Genomic DNA, 25,421 nt, shown 5'->3' with positions numbered 1-25,421 from the left:
TATTAATAACATTTTCAATTGAATTGATAAGGCCAGACAGACGTTGTTGCTGCCACCATCAACAAATATTTACACAACTTGCGGAACGAAGCGGGCAGAGGGGAAGCGGATTATGCGCAAGATATTCGAGTGAATTAAATCTACATTCATGTGTGTGCCGCTGATTGATGACTTATGTGCGTATTTGCGGACATGGTAATCATCATAAACGGGTGTGCTGTCGCTTACTCGGCAGCACAACTTCTCCCAAGGTCAGCAGATCTGGAGTTGCTGTAATTTAACTCAATTAACCGCAAGGTTTAAGTGCATGCAACAACTGAGCGCCAATTGCTTGAATTTAAAATTTGAGAGTTATCGAAATAAATCGCTTATCGAAAAGTTCGTTACATCTGGCAGCCTCAATGCACACCTAAGCGGCCACACCATATAGCAGTATATTTATTTATAAAGGTGAATTTTTAAATTCAGATTACGGTCACACTGACCGCATGCGGCCAGCTGAAAAATAACAATTTGCAAGTATTACATTTAAATTGAAACAGTAACTGAAATGGACGACACCGACGATCCCATTGTGGAGGAGATACCAGTATTTCTATCCAAGCATCTGCAGGACCAGCTCTACTTGTTCCAGTACCCCACCAAAACCGAAATTGCCAACCACGACGATGCTGTCGTCGTCAACTGCTGTGTGAAACCTTTCACGCAGGAAGTCAAAGTGGATTTCGGCCTCAATCTCGAGTCTAAGCACTACGATCGCTTCAAAGGCGAACAATTTGCAGTGGCTGCCGATGGCAAGAACACTTATGGTGCTGTGCCCGCCAAGGGAGCCGAGAGACCCACATATAAGCGTGGTATTATGGATAAGCAGGCGTTTACAAGTTCACGCTCTCTCACTGACATCTCGAAATATGTGGTGGGCATCTATACGGAGGATAAGGAGGTGCATCTGTCGCCACTGGCCAGCATTGTGCAACTGAGGCCTTCGCTCACCCACTTCGACAAGGAGGACAAGCGACGCAAGGCGGAACAAAAGGCACAAAATGACGAAATGGATGATGAGGAGGTTGCCCAGCAGGTGACGGTGAAGTTTGCACGTGGCACCGGCGCTGGCGCCGCTGCTGCCAAGAAAACAAAGGAACAGCGAGGCACCTACGACAACTTTGTGCAACGCATTGTCGAGGAACCGTGGTGCGAAACCTATTGGCATGCAAGGAATACGCCGACAGCGGAGCTGGAACGCCAGAAAATGTTTTGCACAAATCATCAGTCGAATCAATCGTTGGCGTTGCCATCCCGCGAGTATCTGAACAAGCTGCTGCCACACGATGAGCACGTGCAACAGGTTGACGCAAACAGCGTGTTGCCAGTTTATAACAAGGCCATGTTGAAGACGATGCCGCTGCTGGAACAGCTGCGTGTGCTGCTCAAGGATGCCAAGCTTCTCTCGTTTGCCGATGTCCTCCACATTCTGACTGAGCACATCGATCCGCATGTGAATGCGGACAAAGTACTGGCGTTATTACCTCAAGTTGGCATCTTGTTGCACGGCAACTGGGCGCCCAAGTCGGAGGTCGTTTATCCCGAGAAGATGCTGTCGCATGCAAATGGTGTGACAGCGGAGCAAATGATTCGAGCCAGGGATTATATAGTAAGTGATTAACAGAAGCCTCCTTCCACAAATTCCATGTGATTTACATTTATTTTAAAATCGATCACTTTGTTCAGTTACTATTCACATGCTAAAATATCGATATATTGCGACAACTTATCAAAACTTGCAGCTCACCTTCGCTAGTCAGTGGGCGCCATTTTTGAATTTTAACAGCTTGCTACTCAGAACTTGTTTACATTCTGATCAGAAGTGGAAATAATTTTAATTTTATCTTGCAGCTTTTCAGATTCTCACGCACCTCGTTCCTGTATCGCAACCAAGTCATGACTGCCACTCAATTGCCACCCGCCGAAACTCTGGATGTTCTCAAGACTGTGGCACGCGTAACCGCTACGAAACGTTGGGAGCTGCTCCTGCCCCCAGATAAGGAGTTTGAGCAGAAGCATGTGGAGCTAGTGCAGCGTCAGGAGCTCCATTGGCGTGCCACCGAGCAGATGTACAGTGAAATGGATTGGGCTAAGGAAACGAAACGTGTGCGCAAGCGTTCCACGCGTAAAAGTGAATCGCAGCCATCAACTTCAGCAACGACAACGACGATGCCGCCTCCTGCGATGCATTTGTCCGCAACTGAAACGTAGCATCTACTAAACTGTTCCAAATAATAAAATAAAACATATTTGTTACCAAGATTGTTTTTAATCAGTTCGTGTACACTGTTAACAGTTGAAGCTGCTCTAGCAAAATATAGTTGAAGTTTTACAGTTTGAGGTGTATTGTAAGGGCTGCCTAGCATAAGCAACAGTTAACAGAAATGTAAACTGTACAGTTTGATGAATACAATTCAATTTAAAATCATTTATTTCTTGAAGAGCCACAAATGTGGGATATAAGTTTAATAAACAAAATAATTGACTTTTAGAAGTCATTTTAAGTAATTGTTTAATAAACGTTAGATAATCTTTGAAATGTTTAACAGAATGCTTGTAAGTGCGCCCGATAAAAAACCGCATAACGTGTTATCGACCGCACATCCAATTTGAGTAATGGCAAATTGGATTTTAAAGTGGTGGATTTATGAACGCAGCAGGTTTGGTCACTCTATGCCGCCGTATTCGTATTCGTTTCGATTCCGAAGCACAAGTCGCTAGCTCGTCGCTCGCGCATGTGACGAAAATCCGAAATTTGAAAGAGTTTGTTCAACAGCCAAAATAACACACACCGACGCAGTGCAACAATAAGATCAAAATATTCCAAAGCAAAATCAAATCAAGTGAATTCCAATTTGTTGAGTGCACGAAAAAGAATATCAAGTGAATTTAAAATCAAAGCAAACTGCGACTGCGGCGGCGTCGCTTTCGTGCCTTGTTGTCTCCGTCGTGTTGTTCTTTCTCATTCGCTTTTCTTCTTGACTGATATTCAAAGTCGCTTTTTTTCCTGTGCTTGAGCGTGTGTGTGTGTGTACGCGAGTGTGTGTGTTGTGTTCTCCCCATCTCGCTTGCTCTGCGGTGGCGGCGGTCGCGAGTGCGTTTGCGTGGCGCGATGTTCGCTTTTAAGCCATAACATAACAACAAAATACGAAATACGACAAAAAGTGCATAGTGTGTGTTTGTAGAATATTTAAGACAATGTCGGAGGCCGAACACAAGACCTTGTCACCAAAGCGCAGCGAGCCTGACGCTCCGGAGCAACATCAACAACAGCAACAGCTGCTGTTGCATCAAACAACTCAATCGCTGCTCATGGCCAGCTCAATGCTCTGCCCCCTGCCACAGTCACAGCCACGCCCACTCAATGTGGAGGATTTGGTGCACGAGAACAATGTGCTGCACGCCAAGCTCAAGGAGCTCAGCATCGAACGCGATCGTCTGCTCTGCGAGGTGGCTAATCTCCGCTTGGAGCTGGACATGTCCGAACTGAAGCGTTTGCCCCTCGATTTGGATGAAGGGTGAGTACAACTACCTTATGCTTAACTTGTTTCTAGAGAGGGGGCATTGACAGGGGGGCACTTTGACTACTGAGTCACAGTGTTGTTGCGTCATGTCCTGCTCTCGACCCAGCTGTCAAATTGGTTTTTGCAAAGGCTCTGGAAAAAAATGCTACGACTTTTTCCTTCAACTTCTTTCTGGTTTTTTTGCAACCCCTTTTCATGTGCAATTTCTTAGTGTGCGTGACACTGATGGCCAAAATATGGTGCCAACTTTCGATCGAGGCGAGCATTAAAAAGTGTGCCTGTTTCTTTTTATTACCTTAATTGTTTTTTCTTTCCCTTTTTTTTTTGGGTTTTTGCAACTCTGAGTCAGAGGCCGCTGTTATTTTTTTTTGTTTTTTTCGGTATGTTTCGCTTCTGCTTTTATGCTTATCGTTTCCCCTGCCATTTGTTTGCTTTGCACTTCGACGTCAATACACACGCACACTTGTACAAGTGTGTGTGAGTGTGTAGTTTTCACCGTATCGTATGCGCCTAGTTGATAAGCGACTTCGCACTGTGCTAGACAAAGACTCAGTACACAAAACGGTTATCGATAAGCAGACCGAAATTTTATAAAAACTAGGAATTTACCAACGGAAATTCAATGGCAAGTTTAGGGCAGCTGCACATCGAACTTGTTGTTGTTATTGTTGTTGTTATTGCTATCGATGTTGCTAGAGATGAGCGTGCTGCGGGTCGTGCCAAGGGTATCTGCTTTGCCCTGACCCAAAAAGCACGATAAATAAAAAGTCTCAAATATTACGATATTGATATACGCTTTAATTGACGTCAACACGGTGAATTCTCTCTCACACTGTCTCCTTCAATTGTTGAGATAATGTGAGCATGAAGGGCAAGTGACAAACATGGATGATCAATTAATCTACATGAAATTATATTCAAATTTTTACGGTGCTTGCTCTTCAATTAAAAGCTCTAAAAAATTTGACAGTAAAGTATTGCCAAATTTCTGAGAATTTGTTCACAGAAAAGTTGCTTATTATTAATTAAGAAATTTTAATGAAATAGTATACTTTAATTTAGAAAACCGCAAATTTTTTTTTTAAATTCTCATATTTGTGTACTTGGATCGTAATCTTCATAAAATTATATTAAAATTAGAACCTCTCAAAATTTGGCAGTAAAATATCGTCTCAGAAAAGATGTTTATTATTAATTTAGAAATTTTAATAATAGTAAACTTTAATTTAGAAACTCCCAAATTTTTAAAAAATTTTGGTGGTTACATACTTGGATCATAATCTTCATGAAATTATTTAAAAATATGTACAGTGGTTTCCATTCAATTAGAACCTCTCAAAATATGACAGTGGTTGCTAATGAAATATCTTTAAAGTTAAGCTTAGAATAATTTGTTAGGGTTAACGCTCAGAAAATTATTAATTAAGTAAATAAAAAGTAAAAAAATCATTAATCTGCATTAAATTAGCGGTTGCTATTCACTTAGAATATCGTGAAACTTGAGACTAAACGTTTTTGCGAGAACTCATGCTAATGCGGAAATAATTGGCTGTTAATTAAAAAGTTGAATGACAAATAAATTTGACAAATGTTAATAAATATTAATGCTTTATTTCTAAAACAGAAAAGCAGTAAAATATTTGAATGCGCATTGATAATGTGAGTAAAGTGTCGGCATTGTTGATGATCAATGAATAACAAATTAAATAATATTGCGTGGGTGCGTTTTAATTGTAGATTCTCCAAAAAACGAAATTAATGGAATCAGAATATCGTAAAACGTTGTTTCGAAATTAGTTTTTGCCACATAATACAATGCTAATAAAACTTAGATAAGCTTGAGCATAAATCTGCCATAAAATTGCATAATTAAAAGAGCTATCTGAATCATATCTGTGCAACATTTAAATATTTAATGTAATTATAGTTTAGTCCCACGCTGCCATCGCTAGTAAATGAAGAACTTAGTCGCAGATTAGTTGTAGTAAATGCAATGCAAACACGCAAAGTACAAAAGATAAATTGGCCAGAGACACATATCGACATTGAAATACACAACGATGGAAAATAAAATAAAGATAGGAAAAATTTAAGTTAATTTAAGTAGAGGAGGGGAATATTTGTTTTGCCTTGTGGTCATGCCCAGCGTTGAACCCGTTTAAGCAAATAAACGCAAGTGTTCAGTTATCTCTAACCGTTGTTTTTTGGCTGCCCGTTTAACCTCGCCAAATAAAATTACCAAAAAACTAAAAATACAAACTGAAATTTTAAAGAGTTGTAGCTGAGAGGCAGAAGATCAGACGGCAAAGGTTCTTTTTGGCGTTGTTGTCTTTTTGCATTGTTCACCTTCGCACAAGCATTCAAAAAATGAATAAATACGAAAAAATAAAATGAAAAAGGAAAAACAACAACATTAAAAGCTACATTCTCAAGATGAAAACGTTGAAAATGCGCGGGCAGCTCAAATGAAGTTGTTTGTGTTGTTGTTGTGGTTGTTATACCCGCTACCCATAAGGTAGAAGGGTATTATAACTTTGTGCTGGCCAGTAATGTATGTAACAGGTAGAACGAGGCATCTCCGACCCTATAAAGTATATATGTATATTCTTTATCAGCGTCAACAGTCGAGAAGATATAGCAATGTCCGTCTGTCTGTCTGTCCGTATGAAACACTGGATCTCAGAGACTATAAGAGATAGAGCTATAATTTTTTTCCAATGCATTTGTTATGTTTGCACGCAGATAAAGTTTGTTTCAAATTTTTGCCACGCCCACTACCGCCCCCACAAATCAAAAAAATCGAATAACAAGCTTAATTTTAAAGCTAGAGTTGCGAATTTTGGTATATGCAATAATAACTATAGTAGTTATAATTCCTGATTTGGTTGCGATCAGATAAAAATTGTGGAAGTTATTAAAGAAATACTTTTGTATGGGCAAAAACGCCTACTTACTAGGGGTCTTAGATGCTTTGGCTGACAATCTGGTATATTGTGCCTTCTATTGTATATTTTGAATGCGGTACCATATCGATATACCAAATATACCATTTGGTATATTTTTAGTATTTTTGCAGTATAGTCGGTATATTTAAAAAAAATACCGCAAAATATATTTCTTTTATTCAAAATGGGTAGCGGGTATCTCACAGTCGAGTACACTCGACTGTAGCTTTCTTACTTGTTGCTGTTGTGGTTGTTGTTGTTGCTGTGGTGTTGTTTGCTCTGCTGCTTTTGGTCAGCCAACACAATTCACAATGTCGTTGGCTTTTCGCCTAGTGCTGCTGCTGTCAGTTGAACAACTCATTAGCCAAGTTATCATCATCTAATAAAGCTAAGCTCAGCCTGCCGGCCAAAACAACTCCGGATGGAAATGGCTGTAAAAAAAAAAACTAAAAAAAGTCGACAAACAAAAAAAGAAAAACATTTGCCCATTTTAAAATTGTCTGTCGAGTGCGATAATTAAGCAAGTTGGAGAGTCTATTAATTTCATACGCCCCTTTTAAGCTGCTCATCGCGAGTGACAGAGATGGACATATCCGAATGAAAGAGAAGGGGAATAAATGAATGATAGCATGTTAAACAAAGGGATGAGCAACGGTTTTCGTACCACTTAATGAGTGAACACTGTGCCAAAACTACTATTTAACAGTTAAAGATACAGAATAGGTAGACAAAGAGACAGAGAGAGAGAGAGAGAACAAGAATTATTGGGAAGTCAATAACTTGGTCAAAGAACTTGGCGAAAGGTGAATATGTAGATCAGTCACATAATACTGCAGATAGGAGAGCTGCGTGGTAAATTCAAAGCAAATAAAAGATAAATGTGCTTGTATGCTTGATACACACTTAAACCTAAACATATATAAGACTTATCTTGTGTGTTCCATAGAAATAATGTCAATTGCTATGCATGACGCAATAAGGAAAGAATAGATTCCACACATGAGCAATTATTAGATAAGTATTTGCACATTGCCGCCCCATTTATAGAGTGTGGAATTTAGAATAAAGTAAAGATACTTAATTGTTATAAAGTCAAATTTTTAGAGCTGCATTTTTCTAATTTTTCTATTAGGATATTGTTAAAAAAAATTTCCCAATTTATAGAAATTGTAAATCAGTAAAGATATTTATAGATATTTATTATTATTAAATCAAATTTGTTGAGGTTAATTTATTTTTTTAATAGAAATGTTCCCTTTTTATTAAACTTAGGAATTAGGAAAAATATTTCAAGATTTGTATCATCATAAAATCAAGTTTTTAAAGGATTATTTTTTCTTGATTTTGCTTTGTATGTAGTTAAAGAAATTATCCATTTTATAGAAGTTAGGAATTAGGAAAAATATTTGTAGATATACATAATTATAAAATCAAATTGTTAGGTTAATTTTCTTTTTTTTTTCATTAGGATATAGTCAAACAAATTTCCATTTTCATAGAAGTTCGAAACTATGGAAAAAATATTGATTTTTATTATCAAAATTATTGATGCTTTCTTGTTTTTGTATTAGAAGTTAGGAATTAGGAAAGATATTCATAGATATTTATATTCAAATTTTTTGAGGCTTTCTTGTTTTTTTTATTAGGATTTAATCAAGGAAATTTTATTTTTTATAGAAATTAGAAATGGGGAACAAATATTTATAGATATTTAATATAACAAAATTAAAATTTTTTAAGATTTGAAAGCTAGTTTCTGATAAACAGAAATATTTATCCATATTCTAGAAATTTAGTGATTAACTATTGAAAAATGTTTATACACAACAATATCGAAAGTTTTCTCTGTAATACACAGAAATCATTTTCTAAAAGTTTAACAATTCTAGAGAAATATTTATAAATTTGAATATTATTTCTGGGAAAATTTTTAATAATTTAAGTAGCTGAAATGATTGCACTATATTAATAACGTTTGGGGGAATAACAAAAATATTTCTAGAAGCTATTTCTGTTTGAAATATCTGAGCAATGAAACACATTTTATTTATTCGTTCAACCCATGACATATTTTATTGGTTTGTAAATCTCTTCAATACTTTATTTCTCTTAATTTGTTTTTCTATATTTAAATGACTCGGAAAAATGTTTTTCATAATTTTATGAATACTTTGTTAACAGTTTGCTAGAGTAAAAGATTTGATGTTCTAGATTTGTATTCTTTTATTATCTAGACTTAGATGTATTTCTTTTTCATTAGTAAAAGTGTATTTTATGGTCGGTGTCGGTGATATAATCTGCGCTTCGCAATGCTAAGTATCTTGTTAAATTTAGTGGTTAGCTTATACTTATAATTTTGTTGGCTTTTTTTCTTCATTTGCATGCAACATTTGTTTGTTGGGCGTCGACGTTGTGGCACCTAATTTTAAAACATGCGTGCAGCAAATGTTGTTTCTTCTCGTGGTCGTTGCTGTTGCTGTTGGCTTTTAATTAAAAGTTATGCTAAATGGACATGCACTGTAAGAGTTGAGGGTAGCATAGAGAAGGGGGAGAGCGGAACAGTGCTGATCTAAGCGCTGAACACTCGAGACAGACAGCGAGTTTAGTCTGTGGGAGCCAAGTGGAGTCACTCCCCCTCAGTCCTCCCTCTTTCTGTTTGACTAGACAACAATACGAACTCGTAAACATACAGATAATTATTTATTACGCATGCAATAAACAAAATATAAAACACTTTTCTCATGAGCTGCCCGAAATACAAAAAAAAAAACAGTTTTTCAATTGAAAAATGAGATCATCGAGCAACCAAACAGCAGCAGTGGTAAAAGAATAATAATTAAAATCACTTGTCTATATCATTTTGAAATGTTTAATAAACAATGCCACTGGCGTCTCAAGCTATTGCGGTTGTTATTGCTGTGCTCGGGGCCTTCGCTTCACATGCGAATTTCACTTGCAAAAAATAAATATGAAAACACTTTGCAAGCAGTCAGCTTAAGTCTTAAGTCTTTGTGGATTAGTTTTGACTGTGCACAACAAAAAAAAGGCACAATGTAATCAATTTGCGGGAGACATTTTGCATTTTCTGTGTGTTGCTTGAGCTTCGGCGGCTTTGACGATGATTGATGGCCATGTAAATTGAACTGTAACTCAACTTGTAACAGTAACTGGGACTGGGACTGAGACTGCGACTTAAACTGAAACTGGGAATGCGGCTCGTTATCGTCTCCTACAACCAACTTCCGATTCGTGCAGCATTTGTTGCTGTTATTGTTGCTGTTTCTGTCTGCTGCTTGACAAGCTCGTGGACAACACAACTCGCCTAACTTGGCCATAACACACACTCAGAAACACGGTTCACGATCATCACAACTTTGGTACAATTCCAATTCCAATTCCGATTCCGTATTTCATTCTGGTCGCGCCTGCGCCATGATTGACCCAAAAATGGCAAAATTCACAATGTGGGATTCGCTTTTTGCTTTTATTTCATTATGGAGAGAACTAACGAAGAAGAAGACACGCTACTCGAATACGTCTCTAGTTATGGTCAGCAGTTACAGCAGCTCATAATGAGCTAACTAAGCCTATTGTTCTAGTTTTGGGCAGATTTTTGTTGCCAAATTTCGACTGAGGTTTAACCTTAACCCTGATATTAGGAAGTTCGTATTTGAAGCTGACTTGTGAATTGTTTATTTGGCAGTTTTGCGAAGAGAAATCATCGGTGCAGTATGTTGTTAAATTAACTATATAAAAACAAAACGGTTTAAACAAGACTTGCATATAAAACAGTTAAAAGAAACTTACAGAAAAGCTCTATACACAATGTTTTGTAGAATAGGACAGAATAGAATAGGATAGGGTTATTATAGGGTGGGATAGGATAAAATAGGAAAGGATAAGATAGGATAGGATAGGATAGGATATGATAGGATAGGATACGATATGATACGATACGATACGATACGATACGATACGATAAGATAAGATAAGATAGGATAGGATAGGATAAGATAGGATAGGATAGGATAGGATAGGATTACTGTAGGGAAGATAGGATAGAATAGGACAGCATAAGATGGGATAGAATAGGATAAGATACTAACCTAGTTAGTATAAGGTAGAATAGGATAGCTTAGGTTAGGTAGGTATAGGATAGGATACGAATATGATCATCTTATGACGGCAACCCTTTCAAACTATTTCAAAATCATCATCTATGTTTTTTTCCTAATATGATTGGATAGGATACGATAGGACAGCATAAGATAGGATAGGACAGGGTAGGATAGGATATGATAGGATAGGATAGAATAAGACATGATGCGATAGGATAGGATAAAACAGGATAGGACAGCATAGGATAGCAAAGGTTCGCACAGGTTAGGTTAGTATAGGGTAGGATAGGATAAAATAGGATTGGATTACATATGTTAGAGAAATATAGGATAGGATAGAATCTGATGTAAACCACATCTGATGATGACAAATCTTTTAAACTCTTTTGAAATCATCATCAATGTTTTCATTCTTAATCATAGTAGCTTAACTCATAAAGTTACATGTAAAGATAAGTTCTATCTTTAGATTAATTTACATTAATCATTTTCCACGAAGTCTTCAGTTTCAGTTTCATTTGCATTCTTATCTCAATGTCTTCTATAATCTCCCTAAGCTGCACATGTCATAAAGATGTAAGAGTCTGTCGTATATTTCTGATTGTCTGACTTGAGCAACACCTTCCACAATATGTTTTCCTCGTCGGATAAGATAAAAAAAAGTGTCTCTTCTTTTGTCATATTACAATGTGATGTTCTTAAAGCGGAAGCTGACTAAAGACGGTTGCAAATGGCATTATCTGTAATCGCTCCATCTATATAGTTTAGCTGTGAGCTATGGCTATGGAATGGATTGTGGAAAATCTCAAGGAATGTAAAGTGACAGCCACTTCCGTTCTAGGGCTTTTGCAATGCTCAGCAGCTGCAGCATTTACTTTGTGGCAGCTTTTCCTTGCCGGAATTTCCGACATTCTTCAATTTGGGGTCAACTGTTGAGGGCGCGTGTCTCTGGAAGAAGTCTCGAAGTCGTCAATCAATTAACGACTGCGCAGCATAAAAATCGAGCAAAAATTTCTTTCAAAACAGCAATTAAAAAGATGCAATGTGTGTTTATTTTCTTCTTCTGTTTTGTAAAAATTATAAAAACATTAAAAAACGACAAGAATGAAAAACGAAGAAAAATGAGAGAATGAAAAATATATGTGCTTTTGTTTTTGGGCATTTGATTTTCATTTTTTTTTTTGGTTGGTTGTTGGTTGTTGGGCTCTTCTTGTCTTTTGTACATTGACCCAAATTCAATGCGCCATCTTCCCCTCAGGGCTATGAGTGCGTACTTCCTTCAGCTTACAGCTGACCCCCCGATTGGCCACGCACCACGCCTCAAGCTGCTTGCCACTCGCTGCTTGCCTCTTGCCTCATGCCCCATGCAGCAGCACGCCCCAATTGCGTCTGGTTCCAAGAAAATGCGTCGTTGCTTAATTTCCACACACATACACACTCATACTCATACTCATACAGCTTTGCCCCCCTTCTCTCTCTTTGTTTCCCCCCTTAGACACTTTATCGGTTTTTGAGTGCAGCGACATCAGCAGCAACAGCAGCTTCCTCCGTCTCTGCCTTCGAGTTCCCCCGCATATTCAAATTTAATTTTTCGAAAATTAAAAGCACGTCAATTCAACAGCTGTGCGAGTGTGTGTGCGTGTGTGTGTGTGGGCGCTTTGCGATTTATATTTTTAGGTTTATTTTTTATTTTTTTTTTGGGCGACAAATACAACTTGCCACCGCCGCTCATCACTCATCAGCGGCAGCTCTTGGGGCTTGACCTTAGCTCTCTCTCTCTGTGCAACCTCAACTCGCCAACGTCAACGGACGCAGCCAGCGGCAACGCGTCTCCCCCTCTTCCCCCCCCCTCTCTGTGCTCGTGCTGTGCGCAGTCGCCAAGTGATTGGTGACCGTCGTCAGCGTCGTCGCAACGGCGCCGCTTGAGACGCATTCAGCAAAAACGCCCACAATAAATACATACGAATATGAATATAAAATTTATATGTATTACCAACAACACACACTCAATCGATCGACTCGTATTTTGTGTATTAATGCCGTGTTTATGTTTATTTCATTCATTCAACCAAATTACAAATAAAAAGCGAAATCGAAAACGACAAAACGTGAATCGAAACGAAAACTGAAAAACATGCAAATTGAAAGCGAAGTCAGTTAACGCTCTGACCCAAGCACTCCAACTTGGTCAACACCAAGCTGACCAGCTAGCCAAGAAAAACCACGAGCAACCAGTCGACCAACCAACCAACTAAGCAACCAACCAGAAGATAGCCATTTACGTGGCCCATTAATCGATTGTCAGCAGCGTCGTCATATAGCCTCCCTCCCTTCTGTCTCCCTCTTCTCTCATCTCATCTCTCTGTCTTCCTCTCACTCTCAGTGCGTTTCCCTGCGCCCCCTCTCCCCCCTCGTTGGTCACTTGGTGTCGCTGCCCAGTGCTGACAACCAGTTGTTGAATTATACTCTAATAAGCGAGACGAGCATGCTGAATTTTTAATAAGGGGAAGCGTAATTGAAGTAATGCTGATAATTTAATTACGTTTTGGATATTGTTTAACATTGAAAGATGAATAAACTGCCCTTTATCTGTTGTTTTGTAGTTGATCAGATCTGTCTACAGTGGAGAGTAAAATTAAGAGTATGTTCACGACTCGTGCCTTTTGTCACCCATTAAATCATAATCACAAGCAAATTCTATTCTTTGAATTCTATGGGAAGCAAAATACTAGGTTGCGTCTCTAATCTATATATTTAGTCTGCTGCAGTTTGTAGCTATTAATTTATAGAAATAATTTAGTAAGCAACCTGAGTGTGCAATTTATTTGAAGAGTATCAATCTATATTATATGTTGTGAATAGAATACTTGTAAGTCTTTAGCTTATTTGGTTACATTGTAATTTAAATATTCTATAGCAAAATTATATAGTATAATTATATATTAACGAGAAATTCGAATACAATTCATTCTCAATTTCTATTTCTAAAAAGCAAAGATTCAGCATACTTCTCAACTGCATTAATTGCAGATCGTTGCATTGTAACTTTCTAAAGTTTTACAAGAAACTGAGCTATAATTCTTTTGGAACATCACTTTTTAAATAAATATACCAATTATATATTTTTGTATGTTTCAGTATTTTATACCTGCTATCCGTCTGTCTATATAAGATATTGAGCTATATTTTCTCGGGGCAGCACTTTTAAAAAAATATACCGAATATACATTTCGGTATGTTTCAGTATTTTTTCAGCATTTTATACCCGCTATTCGCCTGTCTGTCTGTAAGAAATTAAGCTAGAATTTTTTCGGGACAGCAGTTTTTAAATCAATATACCAAATACATGTTTCAGTATATTTCAGTATTTTTGGTATTTTAATTTGGTATGCTTAAATGATAATACCGCATTGTTTTGATTCTAAGGAAAATAAAATTACTCTTATTTTTATTTTCGTTTTTGCACGAATAGAAATTTGAATTGGACTACTTATCTTTATTAAATTAAGGTATTTCAAAAGAGAATTTTTCTTGCATTCCCCCTTCTTGCATTTATAATTATCACTTTACTTCTGGTTCAACTTTCGATCATATAAATTCATAAATTATTGTCATCACGACATTTTCAAACATTAATAGCCACCACAAATAAAAATAAACTATTTTACTTTATTGAAATCGCTTTCTATAACCATAAGTTGTCATAGTCAATAAAATATATTTGAGCATAATAATCAAACACTCTCGAGGCGTGTTATCGATCATTATTTACTTGTTAATATTCATGGCCATTCACTCTTTGATTGAGGCAGACGCATTTCCAAAGTATTCACATGTTTACAAACACAAACACACACTTGAAACGAAGTCGCAATCAATAAATGCATTTTCCATGTGAATCAACAATTTCTATTTTCAAAGTTGATTTAACAGGCGTAATCTGGAAATTGAAACCCAGCTTGTTGTTGCCCCGGATTACAAACATTGAGTGCATTCAAACTTCGAGCAGAGATTTTTACTTGTGTGTGATTTCTAGTTACTGACTATTTTGTAGCCTTTGTAGTTACTGCAATTGTTGTTGTTATTGTTAGTTGTGTTGTTATTGCAGTTGCAAATGTTGTTTCTACTTAGTTGCTCGTATTATGACTCTCTTTGGTGTAACATAGTTGGCTGTTTAGAGAGTTGAACCGAGCTGTGAGTTGAGTTGTTGTTATACCCGCTACCCATAGGGTAGAAGGGTATTATAACTTTGTGCCGGCAGGAAATGTATGTAACAGGTAGAACGAGGCATCTCCGACCCTATAAAGTATACATATTCTTGATCAGCGTCAACAGACGAGACGATATAGCCATGTCCGTCTGTCCGTCCGTCCGTATGAAACACTGGATCTCAGAGACTATAAGAGATAGAGCTATAATTTTTTTTCGACAGCATTTGTTATGTTTGCACGCAGATCAAGTTTGTTTCAAATTTTTGCCATGCCCACTTCCGCCCCCGCAAATCAAAAAAATCGAATAACAAGCGAATTTTGGTATATTCAATAGTAACTATAGTAGTTATGATTCCTGAAAATTTGTTTGCGATCAGATAAAAATTGTGGAAGTTATTTAAGAAATACTTTTGTATGGGCAAAAACGCCTACTTACTAGGGGTCTGAGTTGCTTTGGCCGACAATCTGGTATATTGAGCCGTTTATGGTATATTTTGAATGGTGTACTATATCGATATACCAAACATACCATTTGGTATATTTTTAGTATTTTTTTAGTATTTACGGTATATTTTGAAAATGATACCGCAATATTTTGCCTTTATTAAAAATGGGTAGCGGGTATTTCACAGTCGAGCACACTCGACTGTAACTTTCTTACTTGTTTTAATCTGGTACTATATCGATATAACAAATATACCATTTGGTATATTTTTAGTATGTTTGCAGTATATTCGGTATATTTTGAGAAAAATACCGCAAAATATATTTCTTTTATTTAAAATGGGTAGCTGGTATTTCACAGTCGAGTACACTCGACTGTAACTTTCTTGTTGTTTTTTGCCTGCCTGCCTGCCGGACTTGTGATTTTACACTGATATTACACTGCAGTGTCGACTTGGTTTTGCGGTATAGAAATCATCATCATAGCTGCAGCAGCAGCATTGAGAGCAGACCTGGGCATCACATCAACACGATGATTGAGTTCAACGTGTTGCCGTGGGAAGACAAACAAACACAAACTAAACGTTTATATCGATTCACAAACCTGACAGACATCACCCACAGCTAGAGGAGCAAGCGAGTCTTTGCACATGCTTGTTGCATGCCACATTCATTGGCACTTTCATGAAAATTAAGTTAACGTTAATTGCGTCTACAGCACCCCCAACACACACACACACACCTTTACTCTTTGCTGTCTCGCTCTATTTTAATTACGCTACCCAATTAACACAGCTTCGTCTCCTACCTACTTCCCTCCTCCCTCCTCCACCCCCTAACTCCAGTCTAGACGTGACAAATTGAAGCAATCGCTTGATTCCCGAAATGTTTTTAAAGTCTCAATTCGTGTTTGTCATATTAACAAAACATGCAACAGACTCTCCAATAACTAAGCCAACAAGCGCCCCCACACACACATACACCTATATATATATGTAAATATACACGGTCCAAAAACAACATCAAGGCAACGGCAACGCAGATTTTTCCTTGTGGCCGCCGCGTCGCAAACGCTCTAAAAATAGAGTTTAACAAACTGTAAAAGTATTCATTCCACCACATACAACGCACCCAAAAAAAAAAAAAATAGCAGCAACAGAGAAGAAGATGAAAAATATATACTACAGTGGAAACACTCACGAGGGCACACACACAATGACACATTGGGGATGACGCGTTGATGCAACCAAAACCGCCTCCGACAGTGTAGGCAAGTGTGTGTATGTTTAGTTATGGCTGTTGTGCCCATTTCATTTCTCTCATTCTCATTCTCTAGAAAAGTCGCTTGCAATTTTTCGCAAATATGCAGCAAAAACAAAATCTCAGCACACTTTTCCTACGCCTAACGAAACGTCATCGTCCTGTGGCGCTCACTTCAACTTCCCTACCTTCCTCTCTCCTCTCCTCTTCTTTCGCTGCAGGGCCTCTCTTGAGGGCTCTAACTGCAGCGTAAAGGGAGTGCAGACTGTAGACGCGGGGGCGGTGGCGGAGGCGTTTTGCATGCATCTTTCCCAGTGGAACAACGCTCGGCCCAATGGCACTTCTTTCAATGCGTTTTTCTCCTCTTTGTTCTTGTGCAGCGTCTGTTGAACTCCTGACTGAAGCATCTTCACTTTGAGATGCAGCTTGAGAGCTGCAAAATAGCTTCAGTTTTGAGTTGGGAGAACTGTCTGATATTCTGAAATATGTACAACCAATTTTAGTAACTAAACTTTAACTTTTAGGAATATTTAATACTTAGATCGTTTTGTAATCAACTCAAATTTAACTTAACTTTATTCATTACTAAGGTTGTTTAGAAATCAACATTCAATTCAAATTTATTCATTACTTAGACCGTTTCATAATCAACTTTCGAGTTCAGCAAACTTAATTCCAGCTTAACAGATATTGAGTTGACTAGCCACAAATACTATTCAACAATTAATAATCTATATCTTCTTTTCAACATAGAATAAAACATTTTTGATTATAGATTTCAATCTTAAAATAAGATATATTTTTAAATTTAAAACGCATATTCAGCATACAAATCTTGATTTTATATTTTTTCAACCTAAAAACTTGATTTCAAGATAGTTTTATTTTGAAGATCGAAAGAATCTTAAATCAAGACATCAATATAGATTTTTCTCTCTCTGTGTACTAAATGATTTAAGAAAGATCATAGAAGGCAATACTAAAGTAAGTTAAGATCATAGAAGCCAATACTAAAGTAAGGAAAGATCGAAGCCATTACTATAGTAAGGAATCAACAAGTTCTGGAATATTTTATATTTCTAATGAGTTGACAATCTATGCACATAATTAAGATACAAGAGTTTGAAATTATCTACTCGATGGCAACATATCAAGCTTCAGAATTAACAAGCTCAACATGTTCGTGTCTTAGATAAGTTGTCAATATCTTATATCAATATCTACAATATTTTTATACTTCAAGTCTATCAATATCTTATATCAATATCTACAATATTTTTATAGTTCATGGCAAACTAAACTTCAAAGTTCTAGTTAAAGATTAATTTCATAAATTTGAAGTAGGAAAATCCGATTTAGCAGCCAACAATTATCTCTTCAATGAAGTTTCACCGACAAAACTATCAAAGTTTGAAAACAAATCAACAAGTTCCACTTCTGCCATTGTCATACTTTCATGGCAATTCTAACGCAATCTCCTTTGCTTTGTGCTCAGTTTTCTACAACAACAAAAAAAGCAATTGAAATTGATAAGTTCAAGTGCAAATAACGCAGCTATCTAATAAACGAAACACTCATTTCCACACCCAACTGGCTAATCATTATTACTCGGACAAGTGCAAGAAATTGAAAAGATAGTAAAGTAGAAAGATAATCTAATTAAACTCGAGTTGTGCACGTAAAAAAGTGCTTGATTAATAACATGCTCAAAAAAGTATAAGAATTAAACTGATTTAACATATTCTTAACTATAATTAGCTAGCAGTTGGAATTATTTTGTAATCTGAATTTAAATAATAAATGAATAAGAATCAAACTGATTTAACATATTCTCAACTATAATTAGCTGGAATATTAGGTTGCAATTATTTTGTAATCTGAATTTAAATAATAAAAAATAATAAAAATTCATCTAATTTAACATATTCTCAACAAAATTAGCTCGAATATTAAGTTCTCATTATTTCGTAATGTGAATTTAAATAATAAATGAATAAGAATAAAACTTATTTCCCATATTCTAAGCTATAATTAGCTGGAATATTAAGTTGCTATTATGTCGAAATCTGAATTTAAGTAAAAAAAGAATAAGAATCAAACTGATTTAACATATTCTAATAACAAATGAATATAACTAAAACTGATTTAACATATTCTCAACTATAATTAGCTCGAATATTAAGATACAATTATTTTGTAATCTAAGTTTAAATAAAAAATGAATAAGAATCAAACTGATTTAACATATTCTAATAACAAATGAATAAAACTAAAACTGATTTAACATATTCTGAACTACTATAATTAGCTAGCATATTAAGTTCTCATTATTTTGTAATCTGAATTTAAATAATAAATGAATAAGAATCAAACTTATTTAACATATTCTTAACTATAATTAGGTGGAATATTAAGTTCTCATTATTTTGTAATCTGAATTTAATTTGCAGTTAATGTAGAGCATTTAATAGTCCTTAATGACGTCGCCATGCGATTTTATAATGTGTCAAAGACCGTGTTTTGAGGCGCCTCCACCCCAAACTGCAACATGAAGTGCACTGAAGTTGCATGCCCCACTGCAGCCTCCCCCTTCCCTCTGAATATGCGCAGCTCCCTCCTGGTGTGCTCTTTAGCGTTTGCTGACTTTTACACAGTTGACAAAGAACGACACAGAGAGACAGAGGCTGAGGGAGAGACAGAGAAGGGAGATTGGCATGGTTGGCAGCTGCTCCATTTATACAAATTTTGCTCGCTGACTGACAGACAGACAGACAAAGAGACAGACATCTCCCTTTTTCCCATTTTCCTCACTCTACAGAGAGAGAGAGAGTCGACTGCTTCTTAGGAATGCAATTCTTGATTATTTATTTATCATAATTAGCTGCCATGAGCAGCGAGTGCTAAATTTGCAGTTACATTCAGTTTAAGGACTGCACCTAGCTAATAACTTGTCATCTTCTTGGCAGCTGGATATGGAAAATTCTTTTGCTTTTTTCAGCCAGACACACACACACAATTTGCCTACTCGAAGTTGGTCTGCAGCTTCATTTCCATTTTCCATTTTCATTTCGAGTTCATTTCGATGATAATTCTGTGAGTTGTTGTTGTTGGGGCTGCTGCGCTTTTGTTTACACTTGAAGCTTTGGGTTTGTTTTGGCTTCTCATCTTTCAGTTTGTTTGTCTTAGCTTCAGAGGGGAGCAGCAACAACATCACAGAGAGAAAAGATACAACTCAACAATTTTTATCTAGTTCAAAGTTGCATTTCTGATGCGTCGTTGTCGTGCCACTAATGCGTTTGACCCATTTCAATTGGGGGGCGTGCACCCGAGAGCATGTTTCTTTCTCTCCCACACTCCAAACTCCACTTGCCACTCGTCTCCACTCTCCACACTCTCCACAGTGCAACGTGTCCACTTGTCGTTTCAAAAATTAATCCATGAGAAGCGCATTCACAAACTTTTGAACTTTGTTGTTGTGTTTTTCCTTTGCTCTTTTTCACACAATCAAATGCACAAAGAAACTGCCAAGAGGAATAAGGTTTATTTTCTTTCTTGTTGTAGCAGTGTCGTCTCACAATTGCAGTTTGCTGCAGTTGCCAATTACCTCGATGTGTTGTTGCTGCTGCCGATTATTAAATGCTTATTGCCGCGCGTCTAGTATTTGAAAAGCGCGCTCGTCTATTCAAGTCGACATCGAAGACGAACTCGAAGACGAAGTCGAAGGCAAAAGTCTCATTTGGGGGGTAACCTCGCTGTGAGCGTCAAGTGCTTATTGTTGTTTGTTGGCTGGTTGCATTGCATGCAACGGGGCCATAGAAAGTGCAGACAGCAGTCGAGCAACCAACCACCCCACTGCAACACTTCTCCCCTCCCCCTGACACTCCCACCTACACTGCAATTGCCGACACTCGAGCACGCACGCAGTCAACGTTCGAGGTTTGAGGTTTGAGGGAAAGGAGTTCCCAAAAGAAGTTTTCAATTCGTCACTTTTTCTGGGTTTTTACTTCAATACATGTCTCTTGTTCACATTCAACTCGACGCCACTCGATGCCATGCGATGCAGCCATAAAAAAAGAACCTAATAACGCCTGGGAATTGTGCGCCAAAGTGATTTATTATTGATGTCAGCCAAGAGTTTGTTCTCCGGATTAGAAAGATATGGATTATCTTCTGATAACAGACAGTTTTATTTTATTCTCTAAACTATTTGTTAAAGGTCTAGTTAAGAAAAGTCTCTGAAGTGTTGAGCATAATCTTTTATGGTTTGATTGAAATTTAATGCGAGTGATGATTTAGATTGAAAACCTAATTAGTAACCAATTAGGATTTTGATACAAAACAAAATTTCTTGTTATTATTTGTTATTTTTTTTTTATGTGTTTGATATTTTTCTAGTAACTAGTGAAGTCAAATGTTTTTAGTGCTATATTTAATTTCAGTTATGGGATTCTTAGGGAATTCTTGTAAAGGGAATTGTTGAAGTAAGTAATTAGAATTCAGTTTTGAAGAAACACCTAAAGCTAAAAGCTATTGAATTGACTGGATATAAGAAAAGATTGCCTTAACAATAATTTTTTTAAATACATATTTAAATAAAAAACAGTAATTCGCATTTGTTAAAGATGCGCAATTAAAATTTCATATTTATCGATAAACTAAAACATCTGTATTAATTGAATTGCTCCAACTGAGCTGTGATTCAATGAGAAATAAATATTACATTGTTATCGCTTGAAATAAACTTAAAAATAGACGCTACGGTTTACCAAATCTATTTACATTAATTTAAATTTAACCCTAATGAGTAACTAATAAATTGGCATGAAATAGGAATATAAATTAATACATAAAATGTAAATTGAAGAAATTGCTTGACCAACTCTAGGGTCATTTATTCTTATAATACCAGATTATTACATTATTGATACGATACTCATTACTTGTCTTATTAAATGGGAAGACAAGTAAGTGAAGTTAATTGGCTCAGCTGGTAATGCGATTGCAATTAGTCCGCACACTTTTCTTGCAGTGTACAATTTTCGAGCTGGCAACGCTGTTTGCGCTCTCTTTGGCTTAGGTTCGCTCTCTGAGCGTTGCTCTCTCTATCTCTCTTTGTCTCTTTTTGGCTTCACCCCGATTTTGGCAAATAAGGGTGGGCAATAAATTGCCCTAAAGTCTCTTGCCCTCTTGCGTCGTGCATCTTAAGAACTCCTCAGGCACTCAAAGCTGTTGTTGTCGTCCTTAGCAAACATTCCGGATTCGCTTTGCTCACGTTTAACCCAAAGGTATTGTGAACAAAATGTGTGCGACGGCATCCAAAGCAACCCCTAAAACAGCCACAGAGACTGAGAGAGAGAGAGAGAGCGTCCCCCCTTTTGGCGCTCCAATACTCTCTCATTCATTCGCTCTCTCTCTCTTTCTGGTTTGTCTATAGCTATCTCGCTCAGTGACTGCGCTCGGCAAATTGTTGTTAATGGACTCGTTTTGCAGTTTTAATGATTTTTAATGCGCGCATAAAACTATTTAAGCGACAATTACTCAATGCAAGCGAATGAACTGAAGTTATTGGCCTGGTCCAATCAGCAAGTTGGCAGTACGACCAACAGAGAGAGAGGGAGAGAAAGAGAGGGAGGCAGCAGTTAATTGACAGCAGCAGCTGTCCTGCAATGCAATTGCTGTGTTGCATAGCTGCAGTTGCAAATTGCCAAGAGTCTCTGGCAAAGGGACACGACACGAGTCGAGTCGAAGCAACCACCCGGCCCAAAAAGTAAATGAGACGCAGCCCGAGACGAGACGAGGGAACATAGGAAAACAACCCGCACTCACATCTGTTCCATCTGCCAAGGGTTCTTACTCTCTCTTCACTCTCTCGGAGGGTCGCTCTCTCTCAGTTTTGCTGAGCAATTGACGCCGCTTTGGCTCTGTCGACGCCTTTAGTAACGCTCCCAGCTCAGTAGCTCAGGAGCTGAGCGTAGCAGCCCCGTTGTAGTCAGTCTCGCCATACAGTTAGCCGACGTTAGTTTTTCGCCAGACGCTTTTCCGCCTAGCAACATTTTTCACATAAATATATACATCAACTTATTGTAGATCCCATGTAGTAGAGGCGCCACTTAGCGCTAGCTCTCTAGTGTTCTAGTGTTTTTTCTCTAGTGTCTAGTGTGTCTCTAGTGTCTAGGGATCCCTGTTGAGATACAAGGTATCCTCGCGAGTGTCTCTCGGTGTCCCGTTTTCAATTGTATTGTATTGTTTTTTTGTTTTTGTATTTGTTTTTTCGTACTTTTCGCAAACGTCCCGCCCCCCGCCTACCTCCGTCGCCGTGTATGTATTCGTTTGTCTGCGGCCAACCCCGGCAAATACAACGCCATCGTCGTCGTCGTCGTAGTCGTCTCTTGTCGCCCTCCTTCTGCCCCGCTGGGCGTTAATAATGCGATGAGATTGCTGCTAGTATATATGGCAGATATATATGTGGATTATAAATACTCGCTATAAGTACATATATGTAGTTTAATCGCGAAATTGGCTCAAAAGTGAAGTGAAATTTTCTTTGCCCGCTTGCGTCTCTATTGATTTTTTTCTACTACTATTTCGACTACTACGTGTATCTATCGCTCTGGTGCCAAAGTGTTGTAAACCGTCCATAAAAGAATCAGAACCTAGTTCCACAGTAACCAAAAAAATAATCAAACAACAAACAACGACAACAACAATTCCGTTTCATTAGACACTGCCCACATTGCACTGAAGGGTCGCTGTCTGCCTTAACTAGCACGAAACTGAAACCCCATAAAACACAAATACATATAGTCTACGTATATAAAGGAAGTTATTTATCTATACACAATGAGCAGCTATACGGCCGCCCAGTACTACAAGACCACCAATATGATTACCTCCAATGAGATCTACTGGTAAGTGGAAAGTCCTTATCCTTATCCTTTTTTTTTTCTTTTCTTTTCCTTAACTTGCGTTGCACTTGTGGGGCATCCTTCGTTCACGAAATTGCTCCAGCTGACGCCCCCGCAAATGCGTCTGGCTGCCGGCAGTTCAAGGTTCGCCTTGACGAGGTCGCTTGTGACGCAATAAACGCCTACACACAACCATCCGAAGCTGCAGCAGCTGCGGCAAAAATCAATGACATCTCTGCTGTTTGTGTTTCTATGATTATTCCCCCAACTCCCTCTGCCCACACATAGTTTGGGCCCCACCCTCCAATTGGCCCACACACGAACTTCCATCTCTCTTGTGGGGATAACAACAAAAGGCAGCGACGACGACGCCCACCACATAAAACACCCACACAACAGTCCCAATGCACAATGCACTATTTCAACGAGTTGAATTGGATTTCATTCAGCGCAAAAGTAGGCAACACTTTTATAACCTGCCCACTTGACAGCTGCAAGTATGCTACACTATTATTAGTTACGCCGCAGCGCAAAAGTATGCTACGATTTTTTATTGCCGCTGCTGCTGCTGTGGAATGTGAGTTCGGCAAAGTTGTGACAACTTTATGATGGAAATAGTCACAAAAATTGTGTTAAGTAAATACCTTTTGTGAGCAGTTAACTGGCAGCCGGATGTGACAGGCTTAGATTATTTCGAAAGCCCATTCAATTGGAAACAAAAATCGATTATTTTGGCATGAAAATAAGCTGATATCCTTTTTCCGTGCACGTTCACGTTCTGTACTGTGTGGCAACAAAATATATATGTATGTGTATGTATATGTATTGGACATGTACATTTGCTAGCTGACAGTTACATAAAAAGCATAGCTACTAAAGCCTTGAACTCTGACATTTTGGCTACAAGCACATGACACACATAAGCACATTTGCATATATTTGTTCGATAGATACAAGTGCTGCTCGCTCGCTTGGTCGTAGTTGTAGATAGATACATAACATACTATGGATACAGATAGTACTAGTAGCAGACGTAACGCTCAGTGACTCCCACGATGAGACACGCGCATACAAAATTCCATGATAAACACGTGATTATATGTACATAACTGTCAATAGGTCTTTCGAGTCAAATGCAAGTGTAACAACAGCGACTGACAACCATTATCAAGTCTTCGTTTCTTTACGACACTCGTCTAATTGGTGTATAGCATTTCCGCGGAAAAATAAACTATAAACCTTAGGGCAAATTGACAGCGAAAGACGTGTGCGATATATAGAAGCAACCCCGATTATTAATTCATAGTGCAGCTGGAATTGTTTATTGTACTTAGAGGTTGTTAAGGGTTAAGGGTTGTGATTTTTGCTGCCCTATTTCTTGTCTCGATAATTGCAGAAAATTGAACTTAATTATTGTTAAACAATTTGCATAACAAGCTAATTGATATGTACTGTAATTCAGTTGGCTCTCAGTTTTGTTTAATAAAACGTCGGTATCTTTTTTTTTATTATGCTTGCGTCTTGCGATACGGCCATGACTGTTTTTTCTCTCTGCTTAAGCTGGCAATTATTATAATTATAACCACTTTTTTTGTTTGGTAATAATCAAAGCTAAAGTACTACAAAACAGACCTCAATAAATGACATAAAAGTTATTCACTATTTGTCCATAATAAAATCACAAAATTAATGCCAATAAGGAAATGCACGCTTCACTGCAAAGACATTAAACCAGACTTACTCATCACGTTGATAAATCACATAAAAACCAAACTAGATTTCACATTTCTGTTGCTATAACAAAAGTCAAACTAGTTAAATATATACTATGTGTATTCCTTGAGTTTTCAAAAGAGTGCAAAGAGTTCATTTTGCATATATCTACGGAACGAAACTAATGGAAGTTAGCACATTAATTGTGTACTTAGTTAGTAGCTGCTATTTAGCATTTAATCATCTGACATGTGGTTCA

General features: G+C 37.5%; 2 protein-coding genes across 3 annotated transcripts in view; both read left to right on the top strand.

Moving 5' to 3' along the window:
* Positions 1 to 472: 472 nt before the first annotated feature.
* On the top strand, positions 473 to 2,298 carry LOC132791975 (DNA-directed RNA polymerase III subunit RPC5). Its single transcript, XM_060801149.1, has 2 exons — positions 473 to 1,651; positions 1,894 to 2,298. Exons 1-2 carry the CDS (start codon positions 551 to 553, stop codon positions 2,251 to 2,253), a joined length of 1,461 nt encoding a protein of 486 aa, XP_060657132.1. The 5' UTR covers positions 473 to 550; the 3' UTR covers positions 2,254 to 2,298.
* A 438-nt stretch (positions 2,299 to 2,736) lies between these two features.
* Positions 2,737 to 25,421, top strand: part of LOC132788600 (IQ motif and SEC7 domain-containing protein 1) — a 47,919-nt gene continuing 25,234 nt past the window's right edge. Inside the window, exon 1 of one of the 2 annotated variants that reach the window (XM_060796086.1) lies at positions 2,737 to 3,560. In XM_060796086.1, coding sequence (XP_060652069.1) covers positions 3,241 to 3,560 — 320 coding nt within the window. In that variant the 5' untranslated portion in view covers positions 2,737 to 3,240. Of the gene's footprint in view, positions 3,561 to 22,878; positions 23,453 to 25,421 lie in introns of those variants that run through there. The other variant, XM_060796091.1, reaches the window with a different exon arrangement.

Source organism: Drosophila nasuta, chromosome 3 (genome assembly GCF_023558535.2).
Source record: "Drosophila nasuta strain 15112-1781.00 chromosome 3, ASM2355853v1, whole genome shotgun sequence".
Lineage (NCBI taxonomy): Eukaryota > Metazoa > Arthropoda > Insecta > Diptera > Drosophilidae > Drosophila > Drosophila nasuta.
This window is presented reverse-complemented; position numbering and strand designations above follow the sequence as displayed.